Genomic DNA, 26740 nt, shown 5'->3' on the forward strand with positions numbered 1-26740 from the left:
AAAAAAGCAGCTTGGTATAGAGCTTTTTTAAAGGGCAGCCACATTCTGAGCATCTGATTGTTTTTTATGTAAAAACCAGACACACACACACACACACACACACACACACACACACACACACACACAAATAAGTTGCCGTCTGCTCTGTTCTGGGACACACAAACGAGATGGATTTCTGTATCAACTGAGAGAACGGGAAAAAGAGGGAGAGAGAATAACAGAGGTAAATAGGAAGGAGATGGGTAGAGACAGAGAAGTGAGAGATTTAAAGGAGTGAATAAAGAAAACTAAAAAGAACGCATGTGAGAGGAATAATGCAAGAGAAGTAAGGAGGAGGAGAAAGAGCTCCGAATAGCGTAACCGAATGAATGAGAACCAAGCGAATAGAGAGAGACAGAGAGGAGGCGAGATTGCAGATGTCATGTTGATGGATGGGCTGACATTTCCCCTACCCTCACTAATGCTATCTCACTGCTGACACTGCTACTGTACACTAACACGCAGGGACACGCATACACTCTTAAAGTTTTATCTTTATTGAATCCTAAACACACACTTTGACACGAGTGTGGTCCCCTGCTATCACCCAGTCATGGCCATGCTTTTAGCTTTTCCACTTTTATCGTCGTCACATTTGTTTTGCTTTCAAAGCAGAACCACACAAGTGTCATCTGTACCAGCAGATATCAGGGCATAATCCAACCAGTAAGGCTTTGGGATTGTGTCTCTACTTCACAACATCAAACCTACAGTGATCTGTTCACTACATAAACTGGACTACAGCAAGTGAGTAATCAATCCTAACTCATATTTTCATTGGGATGCCTAAAAGAGGCACCAAAAGTAGGTCTACAAGCCGATTTGGGAAACCAGCAACATGGATGTCTTGAAATATGGTCCAGCTTTCTATCAGCTGCTCCTTTCACTGTCCTTGTTTCCCAGGTAGCATTTTAAAAGTAGAATGTGTGATCCAGTTTAATTGTAGAAGTTGCACTTTGTTGTTTTAAAACGATCTTCCTGCTACAGACAGTTTAGGGTAAAACATGAGGTGCATTATTGCAGCGATCTAAAGGGTTTCAGTATAGTCACTTCCTGTTTTGTTTTGAATGTACTTGTTTTATTACCTTCACTTCTACTTCCTCCCTTTGTTTCTGTTATATGCCAATTTTCTGGCACAACTCTGTGCCGTCAGTTAATCACTCTCCCACTATACATAAAACCACGCTTCATATGTCCCTCAGTCTGTCTCAGCACTTTAATGAATGTTCCAGCATTTTCCAGTATTGCAGTTATTCTCTCATGTATGACCTTGTGCCATTGTTTAACTTCTGTTTTTAGACTGATCCCTTTGCCACAGGGACTGCCTACTCACGTATGACCCCAGTTATGATCTTTATTATTAAAATCATTATTATATACATATATATATATTAACACTCTTGAATCACTGATTCTGAGAAGAAAAAAAAAATAGAATACATTTTGTTCCATAAACTGATTTAATTGTTTCTTTTTAACTCTAATTGCTTTTTTTTGGTACCATGCTTTCCATTTCTAACTGCAATGAGACATTAAACTGCTTAGTTTTCAATTAAAAACTGAAAATAATTGGGGGTGTGGGGTGTGAACTATAGTATATATTTTACATTAATCTAATGTGCAACAATAATCTAATTCTGCTACATAGGATCAGAGTTCATAATACAATATTTTCATTTGTCCATCTATTGATCAATCGAGAGCGCCAAATACAAGATAATGTACGACGGACATTACAAATTATTAACCATATTCCAAAGAATAAAATAGAAGCAATGGTAATCAGTATCGATGCAGAAAAATCATTCGATTCAGTTGATTGGAACTTTCTTTACCGAGTCTTGCATAGATTTGGCTTGCATGAAATTATAATTAAGACAATACAGGCACTTTATGATAACCCTACGGCAAGGATTAAAATTAATGGCTACCTATCAAATACTATTAAGCTGCAAAGAGGAACAAGGCAGGGCTGTGCGTGCTCACCATTATTATTCGCATTATATCTGGAACCATTGGCTCAATATATAAGGCAAAACAAAGAAGTAGAAGGTATTAATATCCATGAGAAGGAGCATAAGTTAGCCTGCTATGCAGATGATATTTTAATATTTTTGGGTCAACCATCAAACTCTCTACCTAAATTAATGGAATCATTTGAATACTTTGGTCGACTATCAGGATATAAAGTTAATATGAGTAAAACACAGTTGCTTAAATACAATTATATTCCATCAGAAGAAATTAAAAATAAGTACCAATTAGCATGGCAAACAGAGTACTTTAAATATCTGGGAGTCATAATACCTAAGGATCTTATAGAACTATTAGAATGAAATTACTTACCAATAAAAAGAAAATTAAGGAAGATATATCAAGATGGAATCTAATTCCATATTTAAGTTTATATTCGAGAATAGATTCAATTAAAATTAATATACTTCCTAAATTATTATATTTATTTCAAACATTACCAATAGAAATTAACCAGAAACAATTTAATGAATGGGATAAAATTTTGTCAAGATACATATGGCAAGGAAAAAGGCCCCGAATTAGATTTAAAACCTTACAACTTAACAAAGGAAAAGGGGGGTGGGGCTTACCTTCTCTTAGGGAATATTATTGGGCAGCACAATTAAGGCCTATGATATGCTGGTGTAATCCTTCATATGTTGCTCAATGGAAAGTCATTGAGGAGGGTCTGACTTCCATCCCCATACAAGCTATTATAGCAGACAGCAGCCTGCAAGATTTAATAAAAACTATTGAAAATCCATGGATCAAGTTGACTTTGGGAATTTGGGAAACAGTAATAAAAGAATATAAACTAGAAGAGAATATAGCAACTCTTAAGTGGTGTGCATATGACACACATTTTGCTCCAAATAAATTGGACACCAGATTCAAAGATTGGACAAATAAAGGATTAACAGCTTTATGTACGGTAATGGAGGAAGGGAGACTAATTAGTTTTGATAAAATGAAAGATAAATATTCATTAGAAACACAGGATCTTTATAGATATCTACAGATGAGGCATTTTGTCAACAAAAAGATAAAAGCTAAGGCTGAATTAAGTAAACAGCTGCTAGATGTATTTAAAAGGGCATACAGTTCAAATAAGAACAGAGGTATTATAGGTGACCTCTATAAAGGATTAACAAATATGAAATTACACTCAACCTTATATATCAAAACAAAATGGTAAATGGAGGGAGGAATAGAGATAAAGGAGGAGGAATGGACAACAATATGGGCATATCAATGGAAATGTAGCAGCTCACAGAGCTGGAGGGAGTTTGGGTGGAAATGCCTGGCAAGATATTTTATTACACCTCACCAAAAATATCACTATGAAGGTAACCCTCATGCAAATCACTATCATATTTTCTGGGACTATCATGTTATTAAAACTTATTGGGAGGGAATACATGCAGCAATACAAGAGACGTTTGGAAGATATTTATTTACCTTTGGAAAGTAAAACACTATTTTTTGGACTTATGCCAGAAGGATGGACAAAGAACGATAGATACTTGTTTAATATTTTACTGGCAGCAGGCAAAAAAGCCATCACAAAAAAATGGCTTTCTTCTGAGAGCCCATCTATGAACATGTGGATGAACATCACAATGGACATTTACAGAATGGAGAAAATGACAGCAGATGTGAACTACAAGAGGGACCTGTTTGTAACACGATGGAAGAAATGGATGGACTATATTAAAAAAAAACGCAGGCCAGTTTTTGCTTTAGATTTTGACTTTGTTAACTACTAGAAGACTAGAGGAAATATTAGTTATATTAATGGAAACAAAAATACACTCCCTACATGCCTTTTTTTTCTCTTTTGTATTTTTTATTTATTTATTAATTTATTTTTTCTGTTTTGCTTCTCTTTCTTTTTTCTTTTTTTCTTCTTCTTTCATTCTTTTCATATGGATATTTTAGTTGTTTAAATACAGAAAAAAAGAAAAATACAAGTAGTGACAAATTGCTGAAGTTGATGATATTGTGCAGTGATTCCTAAATGTTAATTAAAAAATAATAAATAAATAAAAAAATAATAACTACGTCACACACTTAGTGACATGTTAGAAAAAAGAAAAAAAATCATTGGACATCCTCTTCCCCCCCTGAAGGACCTGTACAGCACTCGCTGTCTCAAGAGGGCATGCAGCATCCTACAGGACTGTACACTCCCAGGACACCGGGTGTCAGGGTCCTGGGTCAGAGCGACCCAGGATCTCTGAGCAGTTATGGACTTATGTTATATTATATGTATTTTTGGTGCTGCCACTCCTCTCGGTGTGTGTGTGTGTACGGATGCCGGTGTTTCTGCGAACACCAGTTTGCGGGCGCCTTCACTGCTGGCGGACTGGCCACACCCGAAGCCACACACCTGCTGCTGATCAGGGCTCGTCGGGGGAGCTACTTAGGAGAGTCTTGGAGCTCCCACCGACGCGGGATCGTTCCATGAGACTCCACGTTAGTCTTCAGCTTAGTTAAGTGTGTGAGTGTATGCCTATTGGAATTAAGTGTCTTGACGGCTGCCTCTGTTATTTCCCCTCAGGAGGAGCGTGGAACACCGGAGGGCAGCAAGCACGGGGTGTGTGGACACCCAAGAGTGGAGAACACAGACTTTTTGAGAACACACGACACGGGAGTCACGGGAAAGCACAGGGATTTACTGTTATTGTTCCATTCACTGTAAATAAACGCACTGCTTATACACAGAGCACCGTGCCTGGGTCCTCCTTCCCCATTCCCCACGGTCTCCCAGCCAGACCGTGACACCAGGTGTTTACCCAGCTTTTACAACAGGGCAATAGCCCTAATCAGTGCTAACAGCTGATCGGACTGGCTATCTCCCTGGACCTTTTTTTTTGGGGGGGGGGGTATAATAACAACAACAACAAAAACAACAACAATCATAATGATAATAATAATAATAATAAAAATGTGCAATAAAACATACACTCATTCTTTGTATTTATTAAGCTAAGATGCTGTCATGCACTCAATCTTGTTATTTCTTTTTAATTATTACGTTAAGTTACTGTGTTGTTGTCCTGTTGTGCTGTGTGTAGTGCCAACGTGAGACCAGTTTTCATTGTACTATTGTAGTAGGTAAAACTGTGCAATGACAATAAAGAGTTATTTCTCATAAGTCAGCATGATGAAACACACACTGTCTACTCTACCCACCTACTTATGTAACAAATGATGAAGTGTCGTGGTTACCTGAGCATGTGAGATACAAAACGGTGGAAGAGATAGCGGATCTTGCAAACTCCCTCAGAGGGGATCCACTCCAAACAAGGTTCAATGGTATCCTCCACACAGCTCTGTCTGAGGACTGCCTATCTTCTATAGCAAGAGCAGAGCCACAGTCCAGATGTTTACAGGCAACAGCTGCTTCCTTCAGGGCCCAGTTAGGTCCATCCACTGGTCTCCACTCTCCTATTTTCAACTCCAGTGTACCTGCACAGCGACTGGCTCCTCCCACTAACCTGATAGGCTCTGAACAGAAAGCAGAGAGTCATCAGTAAAAAAATGAAGTGAGTTTGAAGCAAATCGAAGCTGCAGCTGCTCTTCTACCTGAGCAGGTGAGTCCAACAGCTTTTCCTGGTGAGCAGCTGCTTCTAGTAGAGTTTGAGCTCCTACAGTCCAGGAGAGCAGACTCATGGCCTTCACACTGGAACTCTTTGCTCCACACTGGAGCCCCCACATCTCCATAGAGCGCCCCCTGGAGGGCTGAGGGAGGCCCGCAGCCAAGCTCCCTACAGACCACCTCTGCATCCTGCTGGTCAAAATCAGCTTCACACACGGAGGTCCAGCTCTGCTTGGACTGGTTAGACTGGTTGTAGTTGACCTCCAGTCTGCCTGAACACAGACTGGTCCCATTCAGCAGCCTCACAGAGTCTGAAGAGATCAGAGAAGATCCAACAGACAGAGATCAGAGACAGCAGACACGAGAAGAAGAGGTCAGCAAACAACTTTTCACTGATTCAAAGTCTACTCAGCACAACTTCAACATAAGATCATCATTAACATCAGAACACACACAGTTCATACCGATATATGTCATTAAATGCAGACAATCTGAGACAAACTCCAAGACATCCACTGAGCTTTAATGACACTCGGATCAGCAGAATACAGCAGGTTACCCAATCTGAACAAAAGACGGAACTCCAGAAAGGGAAACTTACCTCGACAGGGAAACACAGAGATATGAGGAGAGCAGAAAGTAGTGAAGAGACACTGAAAGCTAACTAAGCTGGCCTTTCCTGTCTTTAGTACCTCATAGTATTAAAACTCCCCAAAAGAGCACTTGCTTTTTAGACTAGGGCATACTTGTGGCCTTTTCACTCACTGTGTGGTTTTACACTCCTCTGCATGTAATTATGAGACACCCCAAAAGGTTGATTCTGTTCATCGAGACGTTTTCAGTGGAAGAAATGCTTTGTCACTCATCGAACTGACTTCAGTTTCAGCTGACTGATGAGACTGAAGAAGTCACTTGGGATAAACTTACCCTGATGATGCATCAAGACATAATTATGAGATACTTCTGCTCTCTGGCTCTCTTCCACAGCATGTTACTTGTCATTGACCTGGTTCTGCCAGAGGTTTCTTCTTGTTAACAGAGTTTCTCCTTCCCCCTGTCACCAAGCAGTTGCTCATAGTGAATTGTCAGATTTTTGGCGTTTTCTCTGTATTATTTTAAGGTCTTCATGTACAATGTAAAGTGCCTTGAGGCGACTGTTGTGATTTGGCGCTAAATAAATAAAACTGAATTGAAGGGACTTTAAATATACAAGCAGTTAATTAGAAAAAAAAAACACAGGGCAGGACAGGCCATCACTAAAGCACCAAGGTTAGCGAGAGATGGAGAATAATAGTTGTCTGTAGTGCTCAGAGCAAAGTCAGCCATAATTTTATGCATAATATGAATTTAAATTCAGTTTAACTCAGGGAGGTGCAGCCATCTGCTGTAACCAGGTGGAGGTGAAGGTATGAAGACAGGTTGTGGAAGAGAGCCAGAGATTAATATGAACAGACAAACAACAACTGTAGCTTTTCAACTATTTTGAACAGTTGTGTTATTGTCTGCAAGAAGTGCTGTGGAGTGTATTTAAAGGACCTGTATGAAGTGAGCATGCTTCTTACTCACAGCTCTAATGACATGATGAAAATCCAATTTTATTTATAAAGCACTTTAAAATACCACAGGACCAACAGAACAGTACAGAAAGTAAGTTAAAAACAATAAAATAACAGAAAATAGCAAAAAAAAATCCCAAAAAGCAAGCACGAAGTGTGTGGACACCCGAGAGTGTAGAACACGGACTTTTTGAGAAGACACGACACGGGAGTCACGGGAGAGCACGGGAATTTACCGTTATTGTTCCATTCACTCTAAATAAACACACTGCTTATACACAGAGCACCGTGCCAACCCCCCCCCCCCCGCCAAAAAAAATCAAAATAATAATCCACAAATATGAAAAGAAACTAAATAGTGACTCTACATCAAGCTAAGATGCAGAAACAGGAGAAACAGAAACATTAGATGATGTCACAGACTGGTGACGTCATCTATGTCACCAGTCTGGCTTACCTGAACAGGTGATCTCCCGGACTGAAGAACCACCCCATGACAGTACACATCTTGGCAGACCATAATCAGAAGGATGACATACCTCTCTAAGTAGCCACATAGATATGGAATAGGACATCTCTATCCTTCGTAAAGAAACAGCAGAGCCACAGTTCAGATGTTCACAGACAGCGGCTGCTGCCTTCATTTGAAAGGAATCTCCACCAAAGCCTGGTCTCCATTCTCCCTGATGCTTCAGCTCCAGTGTGCCTGCACAGCGACTGGCTCCTCCCACCAACCTCAAAAACTCTGAACAGAAAGCAGAGAGTTTCAGTGAAGAGGGGAAATTCCTCGTGAAATTTGCTAGTGAGTTTGATTTTGGTACTATTTTTGATTTCTCTGTTTACCTTTTGAATTGTGTTTTACTTCAGCCTGGAGTCCTGAGGAGAAAATGAAAGAACCATCATTTTGTGTTTTTCTTTCTCTTGGCTGCGTCCTTCAGAGGTCCTCACCTGAAAATCTCCAAGCCTCTTAACGTTGTTTCAAAATCTCTTGGAAAATAATATGGAAAAGAAACCCAACGTAAATCATACGATTCCCTATGAACAAGCACATGATGACAGTGGGAATGAAAAACTCCCTCTTAATAGGAAGAAACCTCCGGCTGAATAGACAGCACAAAGGGAAAGCTTAATGGGACTCCGATCATAGCTGGACTGGTGATTTTTCGTTTTTATGGGCCGATGGGGTTTTTTTTCCAGTTTTTTCCCCGTAACGGTATAAACACTCAAACGTGGTGGATTGGCCAGAAGTTGTGTGTAAAAATAACTCAATTGTTTGGTGGTGGTTATTGCAGAGCTTCCACAGATTCAGTAACATTAGTGGAGCGTGTTGCATCTGCTGGTGGAGGCCAGCAGATGCAACATGCTGGCAGGTGGATGACAGAAAGGCAGGAGGAGCAGAGACCCGAGGCGGTGAACTGAACTTCAGGTAAGAAGTTATGACCTGCAGTCTATCTGGGTCAGATATAAACCAAGTTTAAGTGGAGTTTATTTTCGTTATACTGACTTTTTACAGTCAGTTACAATAACTCGTACTGCGTACTAGCTAGCATGACGAAGTTTATATACTGCTGGGCGGGTGCTGTGATATTATTGATGTTGAACTTGTTTTATCTTATTTTATTCATAAGGTTAGTTAGTAGAGTCTACAACCGTCTGGTAAAAAACGGAATCATCTCGTATTCAGAGAAAATATTGCGCATTTCGTATTGAGCTGAAAAGGAACACAGTTTGTTCTGGACTTCAGCTACAATGAAAAAGACACAAAGCTGGAGTTATTCTGTGTCTTTGCTGCACAGCTGTCTCTTCTTCTCTCATTTTCTCCCCCTCCCTCTCCTGTTTCTACTTCAGTCATGAAACTGATCAATGATCAGCTGATCAGCTTTTCTCTCTTGTTTATTTATCACTCACTTTGCACCAGAAAGAGGAAACCAGCAAATGTCACGCTAAACAACAGCAGCACGTTTAAGCTTGATCAGCTGTTGTTAGAATGATTTAATATTACTTTCTAGTATCAGCTGATGTTTGCTGGAGCCACAGCTGTAAAGCTGCTGGTCATGATATCAGTTTGGTTATCTGGTGAGAGGGAAACATGCAGATGAAACCAGGAGATGTCCTTACTGACTCATCAGAGCTGAACAGGTGATGGAGAAACAGGTTTACCTTTTAGGTGACATGAATGAGTTGAAGGGAAGTTATGAACTGTTTCTGAGAGACAAATAACACCAGGATCCTTTTCTACGTAGCTGACAGCTGGTAACTGTGCAGGGGCGGGTCTAGCAAAGTGTTGCCAGGGGGCCAGGTAGGGCATTAACAGGGAAAGGTGGACACAAAGAAATACTTTTCTTTCTTATTAAGTGTGCCTATGTAATGGCACACTTATTACTATTTGTTGTATGTTCACCAGTATGATAATGATGAAGCAGTAGATTCAGTTAACGTGGTTTTATTAACCAGCAGAGCAGCAGAGAACTTACATGCTTGGATTCAACAACGGAATGCTGCCTATACCACTCAAAACATACACAGACCTACACGGAGGTACGGCAAGCGGATTGGGAAAAAATACCAAACTAATAGCAGGTTATCTATATCCCCCTTCTTTAGTACATCCCTAACCGGATATAAAGTTTAATGCATACTGAATAATAAATGGTAAATGGCCTGTATTTGTATAGCGCTTTACTAGTCCCTAAGGACCCCAAAGCGCTTTACACATCCAGTCATCCACCCATTCACACACTGGTGATGGCAAGCTACGTTGTAGCCACAGCCACCCTGGGGCGCACTGACAGAGGCGAGGCTGCCGGACACTGGCGCCACCGGGCCCTCTGACCACCACCAGTAGGCAACGGGTGAAGTGTCTTGCCCAAGGACACAACGACCGAGACTGTCCGAGCCGGGGCTCGAACCGGCAATCTTCCGATTACAAGGCGAACTCCCAACTCTTGAGCCACGATCTCCTTGCAGTGATTTTGGGATCACAGCTTTGGAACCTTTAAGAATGATGCCATCATCCACAGTCAGCTCATCCCTGAAAGGAAAATATGGATGAACTGCCGTGGGAAGGTTGTGGAGTCGTTGTGGCCAACCATGTTTGATGAACGAGCTGAGTGCTTGCAGTGTCTCATCCTGAGCTGTGTGTCCTTTAAGTTCCTTCAGGCATGAAGAAGAGATGCAGCTCACCGTCATGACATCAAAGTTGTCCTCTTCTTCAGATTGCTGGAAAGTGGATCTGCTGGGAGCACGAGACAGCGTGTCAGCCAGATACATGTGTTTTCCACATTTATATGTGAGCATGATGTTGTATTTTTGGAGCCTTAACAACATCCTCTGTAATCTGGCTGGTGCGGCATGAATAGGTTTCTTTAGTATGGTGACCAGTGGCTGATGGTCTGTCTCTACGACCACAGGCTTGCCATAAATGTAGTCATGAAACTTTGTACATGCGAAAACAACAGCCAATAGCTGTTTTTCTATCTGAGCATATCTGGTTTCAGTGTCTGTCAGAGTACGTGAAGCATATGCTACAGGTTGCCCTCCCTGTAAGCAAGCTGCACCAAGACCATACTGTGATGCATCGCATGTTAGTGTCACAGGTTTGCTGACATCATATTTGACAGAACAGGTGGATTAGACATGTGCTCCTTAAGTGCGTCAAATGCAGGCTGATGCTGTGTGTCCCACATCCACTCGCTGTCCTTGTGTGTGAGCTGTCACAGAGGAGCTGTCAGATGGCTGAAGTTTGGAATGAATTTTCCAAGATAATTGACCATCCCCAGGAACCTCTGCAGGGCTTGGACATCCGTTGGAACTGGCATCTCTTTGATTGCGGCTGTTTTGGAAGGGTCTGCTTTAACTCCCTTGCTTGTGAAAATGTGTCCGACATAACTGACCTGATTCAGCCGGAATTTGGACTTTAATGGGTTTAGTTTCTGGCATGATCAAGGACTTTTCTCAGGTTGTCGTCATGTTCTTTCATGGTTCTCCCGCCAATGAGTATATCATCAACAATGATGGCACATGGATACCCAGCGAATATCTGCTCCATGGCTCGCTGAAACACCTCGCTGGCAGCATTAAGACCAAAAGGCATTCTGAGGAACCTGTAACAACCAAAACAAGTGCTGAAGGTGGTCAGCATGGATGAATTCTGATCCAATGACACCTGCCAAAAAGAGTTCTTAGCATCCAAAACAGAGAACACAGTAGCAATTGACATTAATGCAGCCACTTCTTCTACTGTGCGCATGGGATGGTGTGGTCTTTTCAGAGCGGTGTTTAAATCTCGAGGATTTATGCATATCCTGATTTCGTCTTTGCCCTTCTTGTTGGTGGCTACCATAGAAGACACCCAGTCTGTCGGCTCTGAGACGGGAGTAATGACGCCTAATTTCTCCATCCTGTCCAGCTCTGCCTTGACTCTGTCTTTCATGGCCAAGGGGATGCGATGTGCTGGGCGAACAACTGGTTTCACATCTGGGTTCAGTGTCATGCGATAGGTGACTGGCAACCTTCCAAGCTCATCAGAAAATAAGTCACTGTATTCTGTGATAAGCTGTTTTGACAGGTCATCTGCAGACGTGCTCAATTGGTGGACATCATTGCTGAATGATACAAGTCCCATTTCTCTGCACGCACATAGTCCCATATTGGCTGAACATCTTCATTAACAACAAAGAATGATAGCACATGTGACTGTCCATGCAGAAAACACTGCAGCTTAATTACACCTGAGGTTTGAATCTTGCTGCCTCCAAATGCTACTAAGTTAATAGACTTGGGGTGCGCTTTCATTTGTTTATCTGCTTTTATAATGTTAACCGTTTTCTTGGGAAGCACATTACATTTAGCACCTGTGTCCACTTTCATCTCAACAGGAATCCCATTAATCTGCACGGTGACAAAAACTTCCTCTTTGTGTTCCACATGCACATCAGACGCATGGATTGCATATTACAGGTTTATTCCATCAACGTAGACTGTGTCATCTCCGCTGTCATCAGCTTGGTCTGGTTCCACATGATGAACTGACTTTCTGTGTCTTGTTACATTTTGGGTAGGCTGAATGGCTCTGCACCGTTTCTTAAAATGATTCCACTTTTTGCATGCATGACACTGCTGCCCAAAAGCCGGACATTTACTCTTTTTGGCAGCATGAGCGCCCCCACAGTTAGTACAGTTAGTGATATGCTGTGTTCAGTGTTGGGGAGTAACGGAATACATGTACCGCCGTTACGTATTCAGAATACAAAATATGAGTAACTGTATTCCGTTACAGTTACCGTTTAAAAAGGTGGTATTCAGAATACAGTTACTTTGTTGAAATAAATGGAATACACGGCGGTACTTTCCTGTTTCATATTGTCGCGGGTCAGGACTGTTTGGGTTTGTTTGACAGCTACGTTCTGTTGTTCCAGGCGGCAGTGTTACGGTTGCCATGGTTACAGGGTGACGCGCTCTCTCTGCGTGTTTCCTGGGTGAGAGAGCGCTTTTTGTTGTTGTTGTTGTGCTAAGCTAAAAGGCAGAATGCTACAGGCATAGCTCTAAAGCATGTAGCCTGTTGGGCAGTGTAGTCCGTGCTGCAGGGAGAATGGACTGCCATACACGTTATGTGTCTGTGAGCGAGGGAGGGAGACAAGGAAAAGTCCGAGCTGTCACGGAGCAAAAACGGGAGCTGGAAGCATGTAAATATAATAATAACCACAGCAGCCAAGAAGAGTGCCTGACGAGCCCATTTGTAAGTAAGCTATTAAGACTCAACTGTACACTGTGTTCGTGTTTTCCTCCGGAAAAAATAAGTTCAGTTGGAGAAGCCTTTCAACGCCTCTCTCTGTCTCTGGCAAGCAAAGTTGACCCAGACAACAAAGTAAAGCTATTTTTCGGCTACCAGCCCGACACGAACCCGACGTATTAGCCAGAGGTCCCTTTACTACGTTTCGGAGCCGCGGACCTTCAGTAACAGTAATAAATCACAGCAATAGGACATTCATGTAGTTGTAAACAGCATGATAATATATTAAGTATTCCAAAGTATTCAGAATACGTTACTCTCATTGAGTAACGTAACGGAATACGTTACAGAATACATTTTGGGGCATGTATTCAGTATTCTGTAGTGGAATACATTTTAAAAGTAACCTTCCCAACACTGGCTGTGTTTCAGACCTGTCTCCTTGTATTTTCATTTTATCTCCTCTGTGCTTTCTTGTAAATTTGGGCTGGAGCACATCAACATTTGTTGCAGATTCTTGAGGAAAAGCAAGTGTTTTATTATGCTCTTCAGTCATTTCATGAATGTGGCAGACAGATATGGCTTTTGCTAGTGTTAAATCACTGTCACGCAGTAGCACTTTCCTTAAATTGTCATTGTTGATGCCACAAACTAGTCTGTCTCTTATTAGTTCTTCACTCAGATCACCAAATCTGCAGCTTTTTGCTTTAATCCGTAAATCACTTACATAAGATTCAACAGTCTCACCAGTCCTCTGATTCCGCGTGTTGAACTTGTGTCTTTCCATCGTGACGTTGGTTTGTGGGCTGCACATTTCTTTGAATTTCCTTTTGAGGCACTCAGGATCCTCCTTCGATTCTGCAGGAATGAGGACTCGTCCTCCATCGCCGGGCTCTCTCACTTCTGGCGCGTAAACAAAAGACCGCTCCCGTTCTATAGCTTCGGGATCAGCTAAGTTGAGCAATATGTAGGCTTGTGTGCACGCTGGCTTGTCAGAGTGTGCCGCCGCTATAAAAATGTCATACTCTTGCTCAAAAATGCGCCAATTTTCAGCAACCAGCCATATCGGCTGTAGTCCGAATACGATAAAAATGCACCCACAAAATAGACTTGAGACGGGAAAAAAAAATACCGTCAACTACGAAGAACGTGTTCCGTCGCTTCTGACACCATGTTGTATGTTCACCAGGATGATAATGATGAAGCAGTAGATTCAGTTAACGTGGTTTTATTAACCAGCAGAGCGGCAGAGAACTTACATGCTTGGATTCAACAACGGAATGCTGCCTGTACCACTCAAAACATACACAGACCTACACGGAGGTACGGCAAGCGGATTAGGACAAAATATCAAACTAACAGCAGGTTATCTACACTATTCGACAGATTTATTATCCTTATTATTTTTCTTCCGCCTGAAATTATGAACCGTTTCACGGCCCGCAGCTTTGAGACGACCCCCACGTATGTTACATCGTTTCGTGCGGCTCAATCGGGCGTCTCGATCGGGCCCTACATCAATAACTTATACATCAAAACGTAGCTATCGTTGTCTTCTTTCATCCAATGTGTTTCTTATCGAGATCAGAATTATGGTTTTCTCACAAATGCCATCAAAGCGCAGCCTCCTCCCTCTCTGTCCCCCATAGACGACCATTCTAAAACTGCTCTCAATTTTCAGCTCAAACTTAACATCGAAGGGTGTCTTTACACTGTCACCACGTCAGTATAATACACTCTAAAGGCATGAAAATTTAATATGTTGTAGTCTGGAAGTTCCTGGCACTCACGGTGAAAGAATTTTTGCGATCGGACATACAGTTTTCTCTTGGCAAGCATTTGTTTCAGAGCTCAATTCCTGTTTGCAGTTGGGGTCAGACAGAGATGGGCAGTGTGTGTGTGTGTGTGTGTGTCCCATCCCCTCCTGCCACTCACAGGAGTTACTGTAGCAACCGGCCCTAACAGCTGAGTACAGTAACAGCTGATGACTCTCTGCTTAAAACTCAACAGTTTTTTGCTCAAACCGCATACATCCTGATGTCTTTGGACAACTGATCCGACAGTAGCATAGGCACACTTAAAATTTCTTCAGAAATTTTCGCTTTCTAGTTCTCATTTAAAATGTCTCGCTTTTAACAAATAATTATCTGAATCTTACAACAAATGTTTTCATCTGATGTAGGGGTGGGCGATATAAACGATATACGATAGAAACGATATAAATTTGGCCAACGATAGAGATTTTGACTATATCGCTCTATCACGATAGCGCATGTGATTGATGTCATCAAGCTGTGCCTGTTTTGGTCGAAAGCATCGCAGCGGCTACAACCATTATCATCTGCAAATTATGCCGACAGTCATAGCAAAGAGATGAAGCACTTTTGAAATATGGGGAAAGCCAAAAACTGCGCTTCCTCCACTTCCGTAACATTGATTCATTAATGTTGAATTATCTCGCAGCTGTTCTATTCCCATGTTGTTGCAGTATATTAATAACTAACCTTGTATTGTGGATGAATAATCTCAGTTGTTCTCCTGACTGAAGTTTGGCCCGTGTATAACATCCTGCTATGCGATTGCATTTGTCCCTGACCACCAGAATCCCTCACGTTAACTTTTATCTAGTGGAAAAAAAGTTGGCGTTCATCCTCCAGCTTCACTGTGCTAATGTTATGCTAACATAGCTGTGTCGCTAGCAGTCACGTAGCACAACATTATATGTCAGGTAGTCGAACTTCAGTAACCTTGCAAACGCCACTGCTGTTTAGTTTCCTGTCTTCATTTATGTGAAGTGGTAGCAGAGCTGTACGTTTTAATTAGTTTCAAAAATCTCTCAGTCAGAACATGGTATGCAATGTTTAGGTGTAAACTAGCGAGCTAACTTCCTGTTAACTTCTAACTCTGTTAAATTTAATAAATTCTGTTTTCATGGATGCCTGGATGTTAAACTTAATTGTTACACCCGATAAAGCAGCAACGCAGATGATTTTATTAAAGATTAAAGAATTTAGACCGTTTTTAACTCTCAGTGTTCGTTTGACTTTGGGACCTGAAGCGGACGGAGTTTTGGACCCAGATTACTCCGCGAAGCTCCTCACTACGGCAGCCGTAATGCTCTGACAATCCATCAAGCAGTGCGGCTTACCAAAGTTGTACTGAAATATTTTTTAACAGATTTCTGCACGCCCAAATCGGTTCAAGGTCAGTAAGCACAACCAGAATTCATACATAAGGCACACTCTCGATTTTTGAGAAAATTAAAGGATTTTAAGTGCGCCTTATAGTGGGGAAAATATGTTATACAGAAGAAAAGAATATATCGTGATATGTATCGTTACCGCACATGCTTCAAATTATATCGCGACATGAAATTTAGGCCATATCGCCCAGCCCTAGTCTCACCTCTAGTCTTCTCTGTCTTAATTTCAGGTTTTCACCATGTGTTGTAGATAGTTCAGGAGGTTAACTCGACCAAGCAGTCTACTTTCGGGTACTGTTTAGAATACCAGAATAGGGAGGATGGCATACAGGGAGTGCAGAATTATTAGGCAAATGAGTATTTTGTCCACATCATCCTCTTCATGCATGTTGTCTTACTCCAAGCTGTATAGGCTTGAAAGCCTACTACCAATTAAGCATATTAGGTGATGTGCATCTCTGTAATGAGAAGGGGTGTGGTCTAATGACATCAACACCCTATATCAGGTGTGCATAATTATTAGGCAACTTCCTTTCCTTTGGCAAAATGGGTCAAAAGACGGACTTGACAGGCTCAGAAAAGTCAAAAATAGTGAGATATCTTGCAGAGGGACGCAGCAGTCTTAAAATTGCAAAGCTTCTGAAGCGTGATCATCGAACAATCAAGCGTTTCATTCAAAATAGTCAACAGGGTCGCAAGAAGCGTGTGGAAAAACCAAGGCGCAAAATAACTGCCCATGAACTGAGAAAAGTCAAGCGTGCAGCTGCCAAGATGCCACTTGCCACCAGTTTGGCCATATTTCAGAGCTGCAACATCACTGGAGTGCCCAAAAGCACAAGGTGTGCAATACTCAGAGACATGGCCAAGGTAAGAAAGGCTGAAAGACGACCACCACTGAACAAGACACACAAGCTGAAACGTCAAGACTGGGCCAAGAAATATCTCAAGACTGATTTTTCTAAGGTTTTATGGACTGATGAAATGAGAGTGAGTCTTGATGGGCCAGATGGATGGGCCCGTGGCTGGATTGGTAAAGGGCAGAGAGCTCCAGTCCGACTCAGACGCTAGCAAGGTGGAGGTGGAGTACTGGTTTGGGCTGGTATCATCAAAGATGAGCTTGTGGGGCCTTTTCGGGTTGAGGATGGAGTCAAGCTCAACTCCCAGTCCTACTGCCAGTTTCTGGAAGACACCTTCAAGCAGTGGTACAGGAAGAAGTCTGCATCCTTCAAGAAAACATGATTTTCATGCAGGACAATGCTCCATCACACGCGCGTCCAAGTACTCCACAGCGTGGCTGGCAGGAAAGGGTATAAAAGAAGAAAAACTAATGACATGGCCTCCTTGTTCACCTGATCTGAACCCCATTGAGAACCTGTGGTCCATCATCAAATGTGAGATTTACAAGGAGGGAAAACAGTACACCTCTCTGAACAGTGTCTGGGAGGCTGTGGTTGCTGCTGCACGCAATGTTGATGGTGAACAGATCAAAACACTGACAGGATCCATGGAGGCAGGCTTTTGAGTGTCCTTGCAAAGAAAGGTGGCTATATTGGTCGCTGATTTGCTTTTGTTTTGTTTTTGAATGTCAGAAATGTATATTTGTGAATGTGGAGATGTTATATTGGTTTCACTGGTAAAATAAATAATTGAAATGGGTATATATTTGTTTTTGTTAAGTTGCCTAATAATTATGCACAGTAATAGTCACCTGCACACACAGATATCCCCCTAAAATAGCTAAAACTAAAAACAAACTAAAAACTACTTCCAAAAACATTCAGCTTTGATATTAATGAGTTTTTTGGGTTCATTGAGAACATGGTTGTTGTTCAATAATAAAATTATTCCTCAAAAATACAACTTGCCTAATAATTCTGCACTCCCTGTAGGTTTAAGTTTATTAGATTGATCCATATATACCAACAAGACAGTGTACATCACTGTGACAACAGCGTTTGTTTTCATTCAAAGGTTTTATGGTTTTTCTTATAATACCTGGTGTATTATAAGTATAATACCGGTATAATACCGGTCTCTAGTCAAAATGCTCAGGCCGATTTTTTGTCCCAGTCCAGCCCTGACTCCGATTAAGTACTGTTAAATGAAAGCACATAGGACTAAAGAAAAACATAACTAGTAGTAGCAGTCTGTAAAGTCTTTTTTATGGACTTTTTGGAATAGAGATTTAGTAATGAGGCGATCAATGACTCAAACAGTTATTGATCGCCCCTGTGTTTGCACAGTGGCATCAAAGCAGAATGTTCTCAGCCCCTGATAAGTTATGTGCAGCAGGCGACCAGGTAAAGAGTCATTCTGCAGCAACATTGGGATGATTTCTTGGATCAGATCAGGAAATCTTCTGCTTGAAAATCTAAATGTTGAATGACAGCAGCAGGTAAATGTAACCCAGTAATGTCAGTGAAGCAGCTTCAGGATTTTAAAAATACACCAAAAAGACAAAACAGGAATACGATGACCAGTTTAACCATTTCCAAGGCACAGACTCTTCTAGTTTAAAGACTGTGGAATGCATGCTAATGTTATTACTAGATGTGGTGAACTGTTTGTAGGGTTTGGTACTGCAGTTGCACTTTCATTGGTATTTTATTGTTCTTTCAAATCACTTAAACCGCTGCTGTGTCAGCTCAGGGTCGTATTCTTATTGGTTCCTGTTAAATAAACCCACAAACTAAAGTAATTCTGCAGAAAGACGACAACTGTGGCTCTTAAATGATTGCAGTAGAATAGTTAATAAAGTTTTAAAGCATGTGAGGCTGCAGGTCAAAGTGACAGTAAACAGATTAAAAACTGACTTTTGTTTTTTGACGTCTGAACGATTCTAAATTGAAGCTGTTGAAGTGTCACAGTGCAGTTTTTTCTTTCCTTCACTGATCCTTTTATATGATGCATGTGTGTGTCGTGGTGATGTTAGTGTCCTACCTGAGCTCCACAGCATCAGCAGCATCAGCAGCAGCAGGGGATTCATGTCCATGTCGACATCTCTCTGCTCTGATCATCACATGTACTTTACTTTTATACCTGACACAGGAGGAGGCGGAGCTTCACGCCTCTCTGTCTGGTTTTGATTAATCGGTGTCATCTCTCAGATCTCTGGCACACATTGACCTTTTCCTGTCAGCCATGTTTCCAGTGTGAGCAGTGGATCAGACAGTTTTTATACTGGTGTCCACTCTCAGACCAGTTCTCTCCCAGTTTGTCTCTGAATACAGGAGTCTATCAGTGGAGGAATCTTTCTTCCTACTTCCTGTTAATGTTCTTTTTTCTGTTGCTGTGACTTGACCACAGACCAGAAGCTGCACATGTGTGCTGATCTGACTGGGAGGGTAAACAAGACAACATATTGATCGATTCACAAATCTGCTGATGATGCTATATGTAGCACAGAGTGAACACATATGCGCACGAGTGAGTCAGTGAGGGGTCAAAGGTTATAAAAGGCTTGTTTATTACAAAGAGACTGCTATCAATTCTTTAAAAAACAAACAAATCTAAATACAATAAGTTTACATACCCCTTCAAAATTCCTGGTTTTTGTAATGTTAAAAGTCATTGAAAGCTTTTACCACCTTTAATGTTAACTGTAACTTATTAACTTCTATTACAAAACAAATCTTTTAGGGGAGAGAATATTTCTTAAAAAGCACGCCATGCAGAAGAGATGCCTTTGTGATCTGATAGATTTAGACTGTTTTGCAAGGAAAAGTGGACATATATTGCCATGTCAAGGTGTGCTGTTAGACCACAACCCAAGAAGACTGAATGCTGCAATTAAATCAAAAACTGTGTGAACAAAGTATTAGTTTCAAGCTGTGTGCACTTACGCAACTCGCTTAGTGCACCTTTTTTATTTTTTATATTTTTACCCTTACAGATTGGTTTGTTTTTTAATTGACTGTACATGTTATAACTTACATTAAAGGTGGGACAAGTTCTTTTTTATTCCTTGTATGTGTGACTTTGACAAATATAAATGTAAATGTACGTTCAAATGTGTTGAAAAAGGCATAAAAGCACATTTTAGTTATCACTTTGAGCAGTTTTTGCTTCTCATTTGCAAAGTTTGATAAATGTGTGCTGGGGCACTTAACTACAAAATGTTAATAACATATTGGATTTGCATATGATGTGCTTTGATACATTATGTGTTTCTATTTTGTGAAACATCCAGCAAAAAACATTGCTATACAAAGTTTGTGTTGAATGAAAATATTGGGTAGTTTTGTCCACGATGAACAGGTTAGTCTGCAGTAATGTGCTGAATTAAAGTCTTTGACTGGTGCACAGTGGCTGTGCTTTCATACTCAGTGTGAAGTTACATTGAGTGTACTGGAGATAAATTTGCATTTAAGCTGATGATGCTTAGATTTATTCAAAGAATTTCAACTTTGTGCCAACTGTCAGTGGCACTTTATGACCAAATTTACAGTTTTGTTCTGTAAACCATGGCGTCTCAATAAGTGGACAGTCTTTTCAAGTTGCACTGCAGCTAGTCTCCCAGCAGATTCAGAATGGAGAAAACTCCTCTTGATGGTTCAATTATAAAAGTCCAAATGAAATCTGCTCTTCTTTCGTAACACCCTTCTCATCTGCCATGATGCTGAAATATTTACTATTTTTTACATTCATAACAGACCATTTCTGCCAAACAACCAGACCCTCATTCTGAATTAGAAGGAAAATCTTATTAGCTGGGTCACCTTCACCTGTTCCTCCAACCTCCCTGGCACTGGCCCACCTCCCCTGCAGCTGAGCCATGGACCACACCTCCACAACAATATGCTAACATTATTTTATTATTGCATTAATATAGAACAAGGTCAAGTTAGGTTTGCACGACAGCTGGTAGAAACGTCCTCCAGAGACTTACATTTTACTGTGAGTACATTTCAGAACCTGTATTTTTATGGCTGATGTACTGAGGGCAAATATCTTCTGATGTTAACTCAGTAAATTCCCGGCATGGCGATGATAACAGAGGTTGCTTCACACTAGTCAGCGCGCATGCACATACACACACACACACACACACACACAATTAGACCAAGTAGGTTTGGCAACAAGATACTTTTCATTACCAGATAATTTTCAAGTGTTTGCTCACTCAGAGCTAGTTCTCTGCTCTCATATTGGAACAGTGAATTATAATACAGTAATCTTTATCTTATAGCTTTGAATACATATGATCAGCCTTGGGGGCTAATTACACTGCCAAAGCTTTTCAATCCCTTGAGCTTGATTTAATCTGGAGGATTCTTAATGACAATAGAGCAGCATTTGAAGCATTATCTGCAGTACAGAGAGGAGTGTGTGTGATAATTTTATCCTGAGAGTCAGGGGGTACAGGTAATTTGTCTAGGGCGAATTAGAAATAATTTGAAGGAAATTTAAAGCAGTTTTATTAAAGGTGGATGAAGGTGAATGCAGATGCAGATATTAAATAAGTATCTCAAACCATCTTTGAGTTTTCTTTTCATTGTCTCCTTCCACAGTGCAGCATCATTGCAATATGCATAATTACATTACATAATTCAATATAAATAACACTTTAGATAAAAGTAATGTTCATATCAATGTTCATATCAATGCACAACTAAACAAATTTAATAATATATTAATTAACATTCATTATACATGTTTATCACCATAATTCTACGTCACCAATTTTCTACAGAGAGTTCACTCCCTTTTCTTATTTGACAGTAAAATATATGAAGAGAACAAACAAAGACATCCTTAAAGTTCAGCTAAACTCAACAGATGAAAAAATAGGTTGTCAGGTAAGTTACCAATCATTAATCTTTCAATTTATCTGATTTAGACCATTATTTTAAAGCTATGATAGATTTGAAGTATTCAAAAAATATTTAATATAATTATTTTCGATGTCTGCACAAAAATATATACTAAGCAACTTATTACACTGGAGATACTTTAAATGGCAAAGGTGGGTAATAATAATTATGGTACAGTAATAATCATGATGAGTATATGTGTTATACAGAAGCAAACAATGGAAGAAAACTTTTTACTGCTCATCCTGCTGCTCTCGGGTTAGTAATATTAACAGGGCTCTAGACTAACTTTTTGCCATGGGCACACCGGTACCGGCACAAAAGTTAGGCGCACTCAAATTTTTCAACCACATCGCTTAACACCGCAGTTTTACATGTGCACCTTCTTTGGGGGGGGGGGGAGAGTCCATACAGACAATATTCATTTCTAAATTATTAACTAACAATCTTGTGCTTAAAGTACTTTGTCAATATTGTAGAAAATGTTAAACTTAATCATCATCTTGGCTCCTCTGACGACCTGTTTGCTGCTGCCTGCTGCTGAAAGGCAGTAGGGAGAGGGAACACTTGGGCAGTGCATTTATTGCAGAATATAATGTGTTTTTCTGGATACACTGTATCCGTGTCAGAGCACTGCCTATGAATTTCAGACAGATCAGGCCTCAACTTAACAAAAAAGTTATCAATAGTTCTTTTCATCTTTTCTTATTACCCACAGCTACATCCACTTCTGTCGGGCCTAGGCTGCTCACTAGGGCTGGGTATCATCACTGATTTCTAGAATCCATTCGATTCAGGTTCTCAAAGTCCTGATTCGATTCAATTTTCCTCAGACAGTCAGAAATATTATAATTCTGATCATTTCTCAGTACTGATACATGTGAGACTTCAGAATTGTGAACATCACAGCAGATGCCTTTGTGTCAAAGTAACTGAGAATAAAACAGAAAAACATGAAGGAGATTTTCCTGGTCTGGCGTTTTATAGCAGATAACCTTAAAAATATTCTGCAATATTCTGCAATTTTGCATAATTTTAAGAAGTTTAAATTTCTTCAGTATTGAACAGCAGAAATTAGGCTTTCTTGTCGGAGGTCATTTAAGTGAAAAAACAAAAAGACAGCACTGTAAACAGCGGTAGACTGGTGGGTAATAAGCGAATGAATAATGCAGAAAACAGAGATTTGAGATGGGAAACTGTTCTTGAAGTACACACAGAGAGCTGTGTATGAAGTGTAATTTTTATCGTGGTGGAAGCAAAACAGCAAAAGTCAGAGGAAATTCATGACGACATTTATCAAATGTGAAGCGCAGTTTGCTGCTTCTTTTGCTGCTGGCTCGGCGAATTTTGGTTGGAGAGACAAAACCTGCAGCTCAGAATCAGCGCAAAAAAGACGTAAACACAGAGCAGACCCGAAGCATCAGAATCGCTAAGCTCCGACAGCGTGTCCGTCTATGGGCCGTCAGGCGAGAAAGCCGAGAAAGACAAAGCTGCTTCTGATGCGTCAGGACCGCTCTGTGTTTAAGTCTTTGTGTGGAATCCGTTAATGAATTAATATCGCCTTATTCAAGCTACTCACCTCTCTCTTCTACCTGCACTTTCAACTGGACCACGGCCAATCAGAGAGGTCCCGCCTCTGACTATCTCTGATTGGTTTAGTCCACGATAGGGGCATAATGTGTCTGTTGTTGACGACACGTTGAGTTGCAGAGATTTTTTTTTTGTTGTTGTTGTTACCCGAACAGTTGGTGGCACCGGTGCGACCAAATATTTTTTTTTAGTCGCACCACGGAAAACTTTGGTCGCACACATGCTTGCTGTGTGGAAATTATTGAATTTTCCTATCATTTGTATTCTATTTGCAGAGAAATACTACAATAATAATAATACATAATACCTCAAGGTTACCTTACAATAGCAGAAGAACAATAGCAACAATACAATAAGTTGAAACATGGCAAATAAAATTTAAACATAAGTTAAAGAAGAAAAAAAGCAAGCATGGAAGTATAAAAGCCGAGCAAGTTACAAATGGACTAAGTCAGAATCAGGTGTATGCAATTCTGAATAGATGGGTTTTGAGACGTGACTTGGACGTGACGTGGTGGAGGTGCATCCAGAGTCTTGGGGCAGAACAACTAAAGTCTCTGAGTCCCATTGTAGTTAATCGAGCATGTGGAACAGACAGAAGGGAAGCTGATGAAGAGTGAAGTGTGCGAGTACAAATTAGGGGTGGGTTTTTATAATCGATTTATCGATTAAAATCGATTCTGGCTTGGATAACGTTAAATCGATTCATTAAATTCCTGAATCGATTTTTTAATATAAATTTATTTTGCCCAAAATGCCAGAATCTCTTGTGAAATCTCACAAAATTTCAACAACCACCAAACAGCTAAGACAGTAAATGAGAGCAGGTACACGGATTCTGCACAAAGACGTAAACACACAGCGCGACACTCGGATCAGAATCAGTGAGATGTCGCCTTTCTCACAGTCGGGCTGAAAGCCCACAGCTCGCTGATTCTGATGTTTCGGCGGGTCCGCGCTTTGTGTTCACGCCCTTTTTCCGCTGATTCTAAAGCTGTTAGTTTTATCTCTCTCCAAACAATATTGACTGAACCAGCAGCAAAAGAAGATCCAAACTAAGCTTCACATAAACAACAACTCTAACTTTTACTGTTTTGCTTCCACCATGATGCACAGCTCTCTCTCTCTCTCTCTCTCTCTCTCTCTCTGTACTTCAAGAACAGTTTCCCGTCTAAAAATCTGTTTTCTGCATTATTCGCTTGCTTGTTACGCACACGTCTACCGTTGTTTACAGCGCTGTCGGCTGCTGTTCTTTTTTTCCTTTTACATACTTCCGAAAAGAAAACCTAATTTCTGCCGTTCAATACTGAACAAATTTAAACTTTTTAAAATTATGCAAAATGCAAAACGCTTAACCGTGTCTCTAATAAAACCTCTGTAACTTCAGAGGTAACGTTCATATGTTGATTAATGGTTTTCTTTCGTTTTGATGTACTGCAGAATATTTTTATAAAATCCCAGGCCAGGAAAATCACCTTCATGTTTTTCTGTTTTATCTTCAGCTACTTTGACACAAAGGCGTCTGCTGTGACGCTCACACCTTTGATAAAGTCTTGCGTGTGTCAGCTTCCTTTTTATTGATACAAAAATATGTAAATGTACTGATCTGAATTATAATGTTTCTGACTGTCAAAATTTCCCAGATTTAAATCGAATTGAATTGAATCGAATCGAATCGTGGATCGAATTGATTCGGGACCTTGTGAATCGGAATTGAATCGATTCTAGAAATCAGTGACGATACCCAGCCCTAGTACAAATGTAGAAGATCAGATAAATATGGACGAGCAAGGTTATGAAGCGCTTTTGAAGTAAGAAGCAGGATCTTGAAATTGACACGGTGTACTGGAAGCCAATGGAGCTTTTTAAGAAATAGTGTTATACAGTATGTCCAGTGGATCTAATTTTGGAAATAATACGAGCAGCTGTATCTTGAACTAACTGTAATTTATGGTACTATAGTGATACGATAATTTAATACTATTTACATTGTTTCTCTATATGACTACATCAGTTGTTAGTGTAGTTAATTCCTATGTTTTATATTCTTGTATATAACATATTTCTATTATAACAGGTTTGGTTCTGTCAAGTTATGGGCAACAGAATTTGCCCAAACTACACCTCAAAATATGCAATACGGACAATACTCCCAGCAAGTTTGTATTGGTTATAATACACTATAAGACTGACATGAATGTTTAAACAATGTCTTGGCAGCTAACAGATATGAGCTTGAATAAATTACATTTTTGCCTACAAGAGTATGTTAAAACAGTGGTTCCCAAACTTTTTTTGCCAGGCCCCCCTTTTTTACAAGAAAAATGTCCCCCCCCCCCACGCACAAACACATCCTCCAAACACACACACCCATATTTTGTTTACAAACTCCATTGCGGTTTATTTCACACCTCAAACATTTAGTAAACAATTAAGCAAATACAAGTAAATGGCAATAAATTACAGGTAGTAATAAAATATACTACTAACTCTTTTACGCTACGTCCACACCTACACGGGTATTTTTGAAAACGCAGCTGTTTCTATGCGTTTGGGCTTTTCGTCCACACGTAAACGGCGTTGCGATTCACCGAAAACGGAGATTATTTAAAACTCCTTTTTCGCGTTTACGTGTGGACGAGGATTACAGAGTTCGTCACGCAACGTCAAAGGTATGTGCCTCTTTTCACGTCACGCTGTGCGCCACGTTATTGTTTACATGAGATGAATTGCAGAATGGCAGATAGAGACAAAATACTGTTACTGTTAATCTGACTATCTTCAGGTTTTACACGCTTACATATACACACGCAGTTACTGTCCCTCCATTTAGAAAGGCAGAAGCGTCACGGTGTAATTATTTTATGTGTAGTTGTTTTTTTTCCTGTGTAATAATATTCAACATTGCTATTAATACATTTTTCAAAAAATGCCTCTCTGTGCAAAATGGGTTCAAAAACATAAACAGCTGTGGGATACTGTTTGTCAGTGATTTGAACCGGGGGGACAAATTACGGCAGGATCAGCCTGATATTATTTGTATCCCGCTGTAACTTTACTGCATAAAGAGCTAACATGTCCAAAATGTCAGGAGTAGTTAGTTATTACAAGAAGTGTTTGTGAACTAAAAATCAAGAATGTGGGATACTGTTTGTCCGTGACTTGGAGAGCCCAGCGCTGCTCCCGATGCAG

The 26740-nt window shown here is 40.4% G+C and overlaps 2 protein-coding genes and 1 long non-coding RNA gene across 4 annotated transcripts in view; 1 reads left to right on the forward strand and 2 right to left on the reverse strand.

Moving 5' to 3' along the window:
- The window catches only part of LOC116320990 (nuclear factor 7, brain-like), a 1074516-nt gene that overhangs the window by 723067 nt on the left and 324709 nt on the right, over positions 1-26740 (forward strand). The window lies entirely within an intron of this gene.
- On the reverse strand, positions 5255-6001 carry LOC116335269 (scavenger receptor cysteine-rich type 1 protein M130-like; the record flags this gene model as incomplete). Its single annotated transcript, XM_031758917.2, has 2 exons — positions 5255-5565; positions 5644-6001. Coding segments are annotated over 2 exons (669 nt in total), but the record flags the coding sequence as incomplete, so codon positions are not given.
- On the reverse strand, positions 7676-13704 carry LOC120438457. The gene is made up of 3 exons (XR_005611926.1): positions 13671-13704; positions 8056-8088; positions 7676-7957 (listed from the first exon to the last, which is right to left on the reverse strand). It is a non-coding gene; the product is annotated as an uncharacterized LOC120438457 (long non-coding RNA).

Source organism: Oreochromis aureus, linkage group 3, assembly GCF_013358895.1.
Source record: "Oreochromis aureus strain Israel breed Guangdong linkage group 3, ZZ_aureus, whole genome shotgun sequence".
Lineage (NCBI taxonomy): Eukaryota > Metazoa > Chordata > Actinopteri > Cichliformes > Cichlidae > Oreochromis > Oreochromis aureus.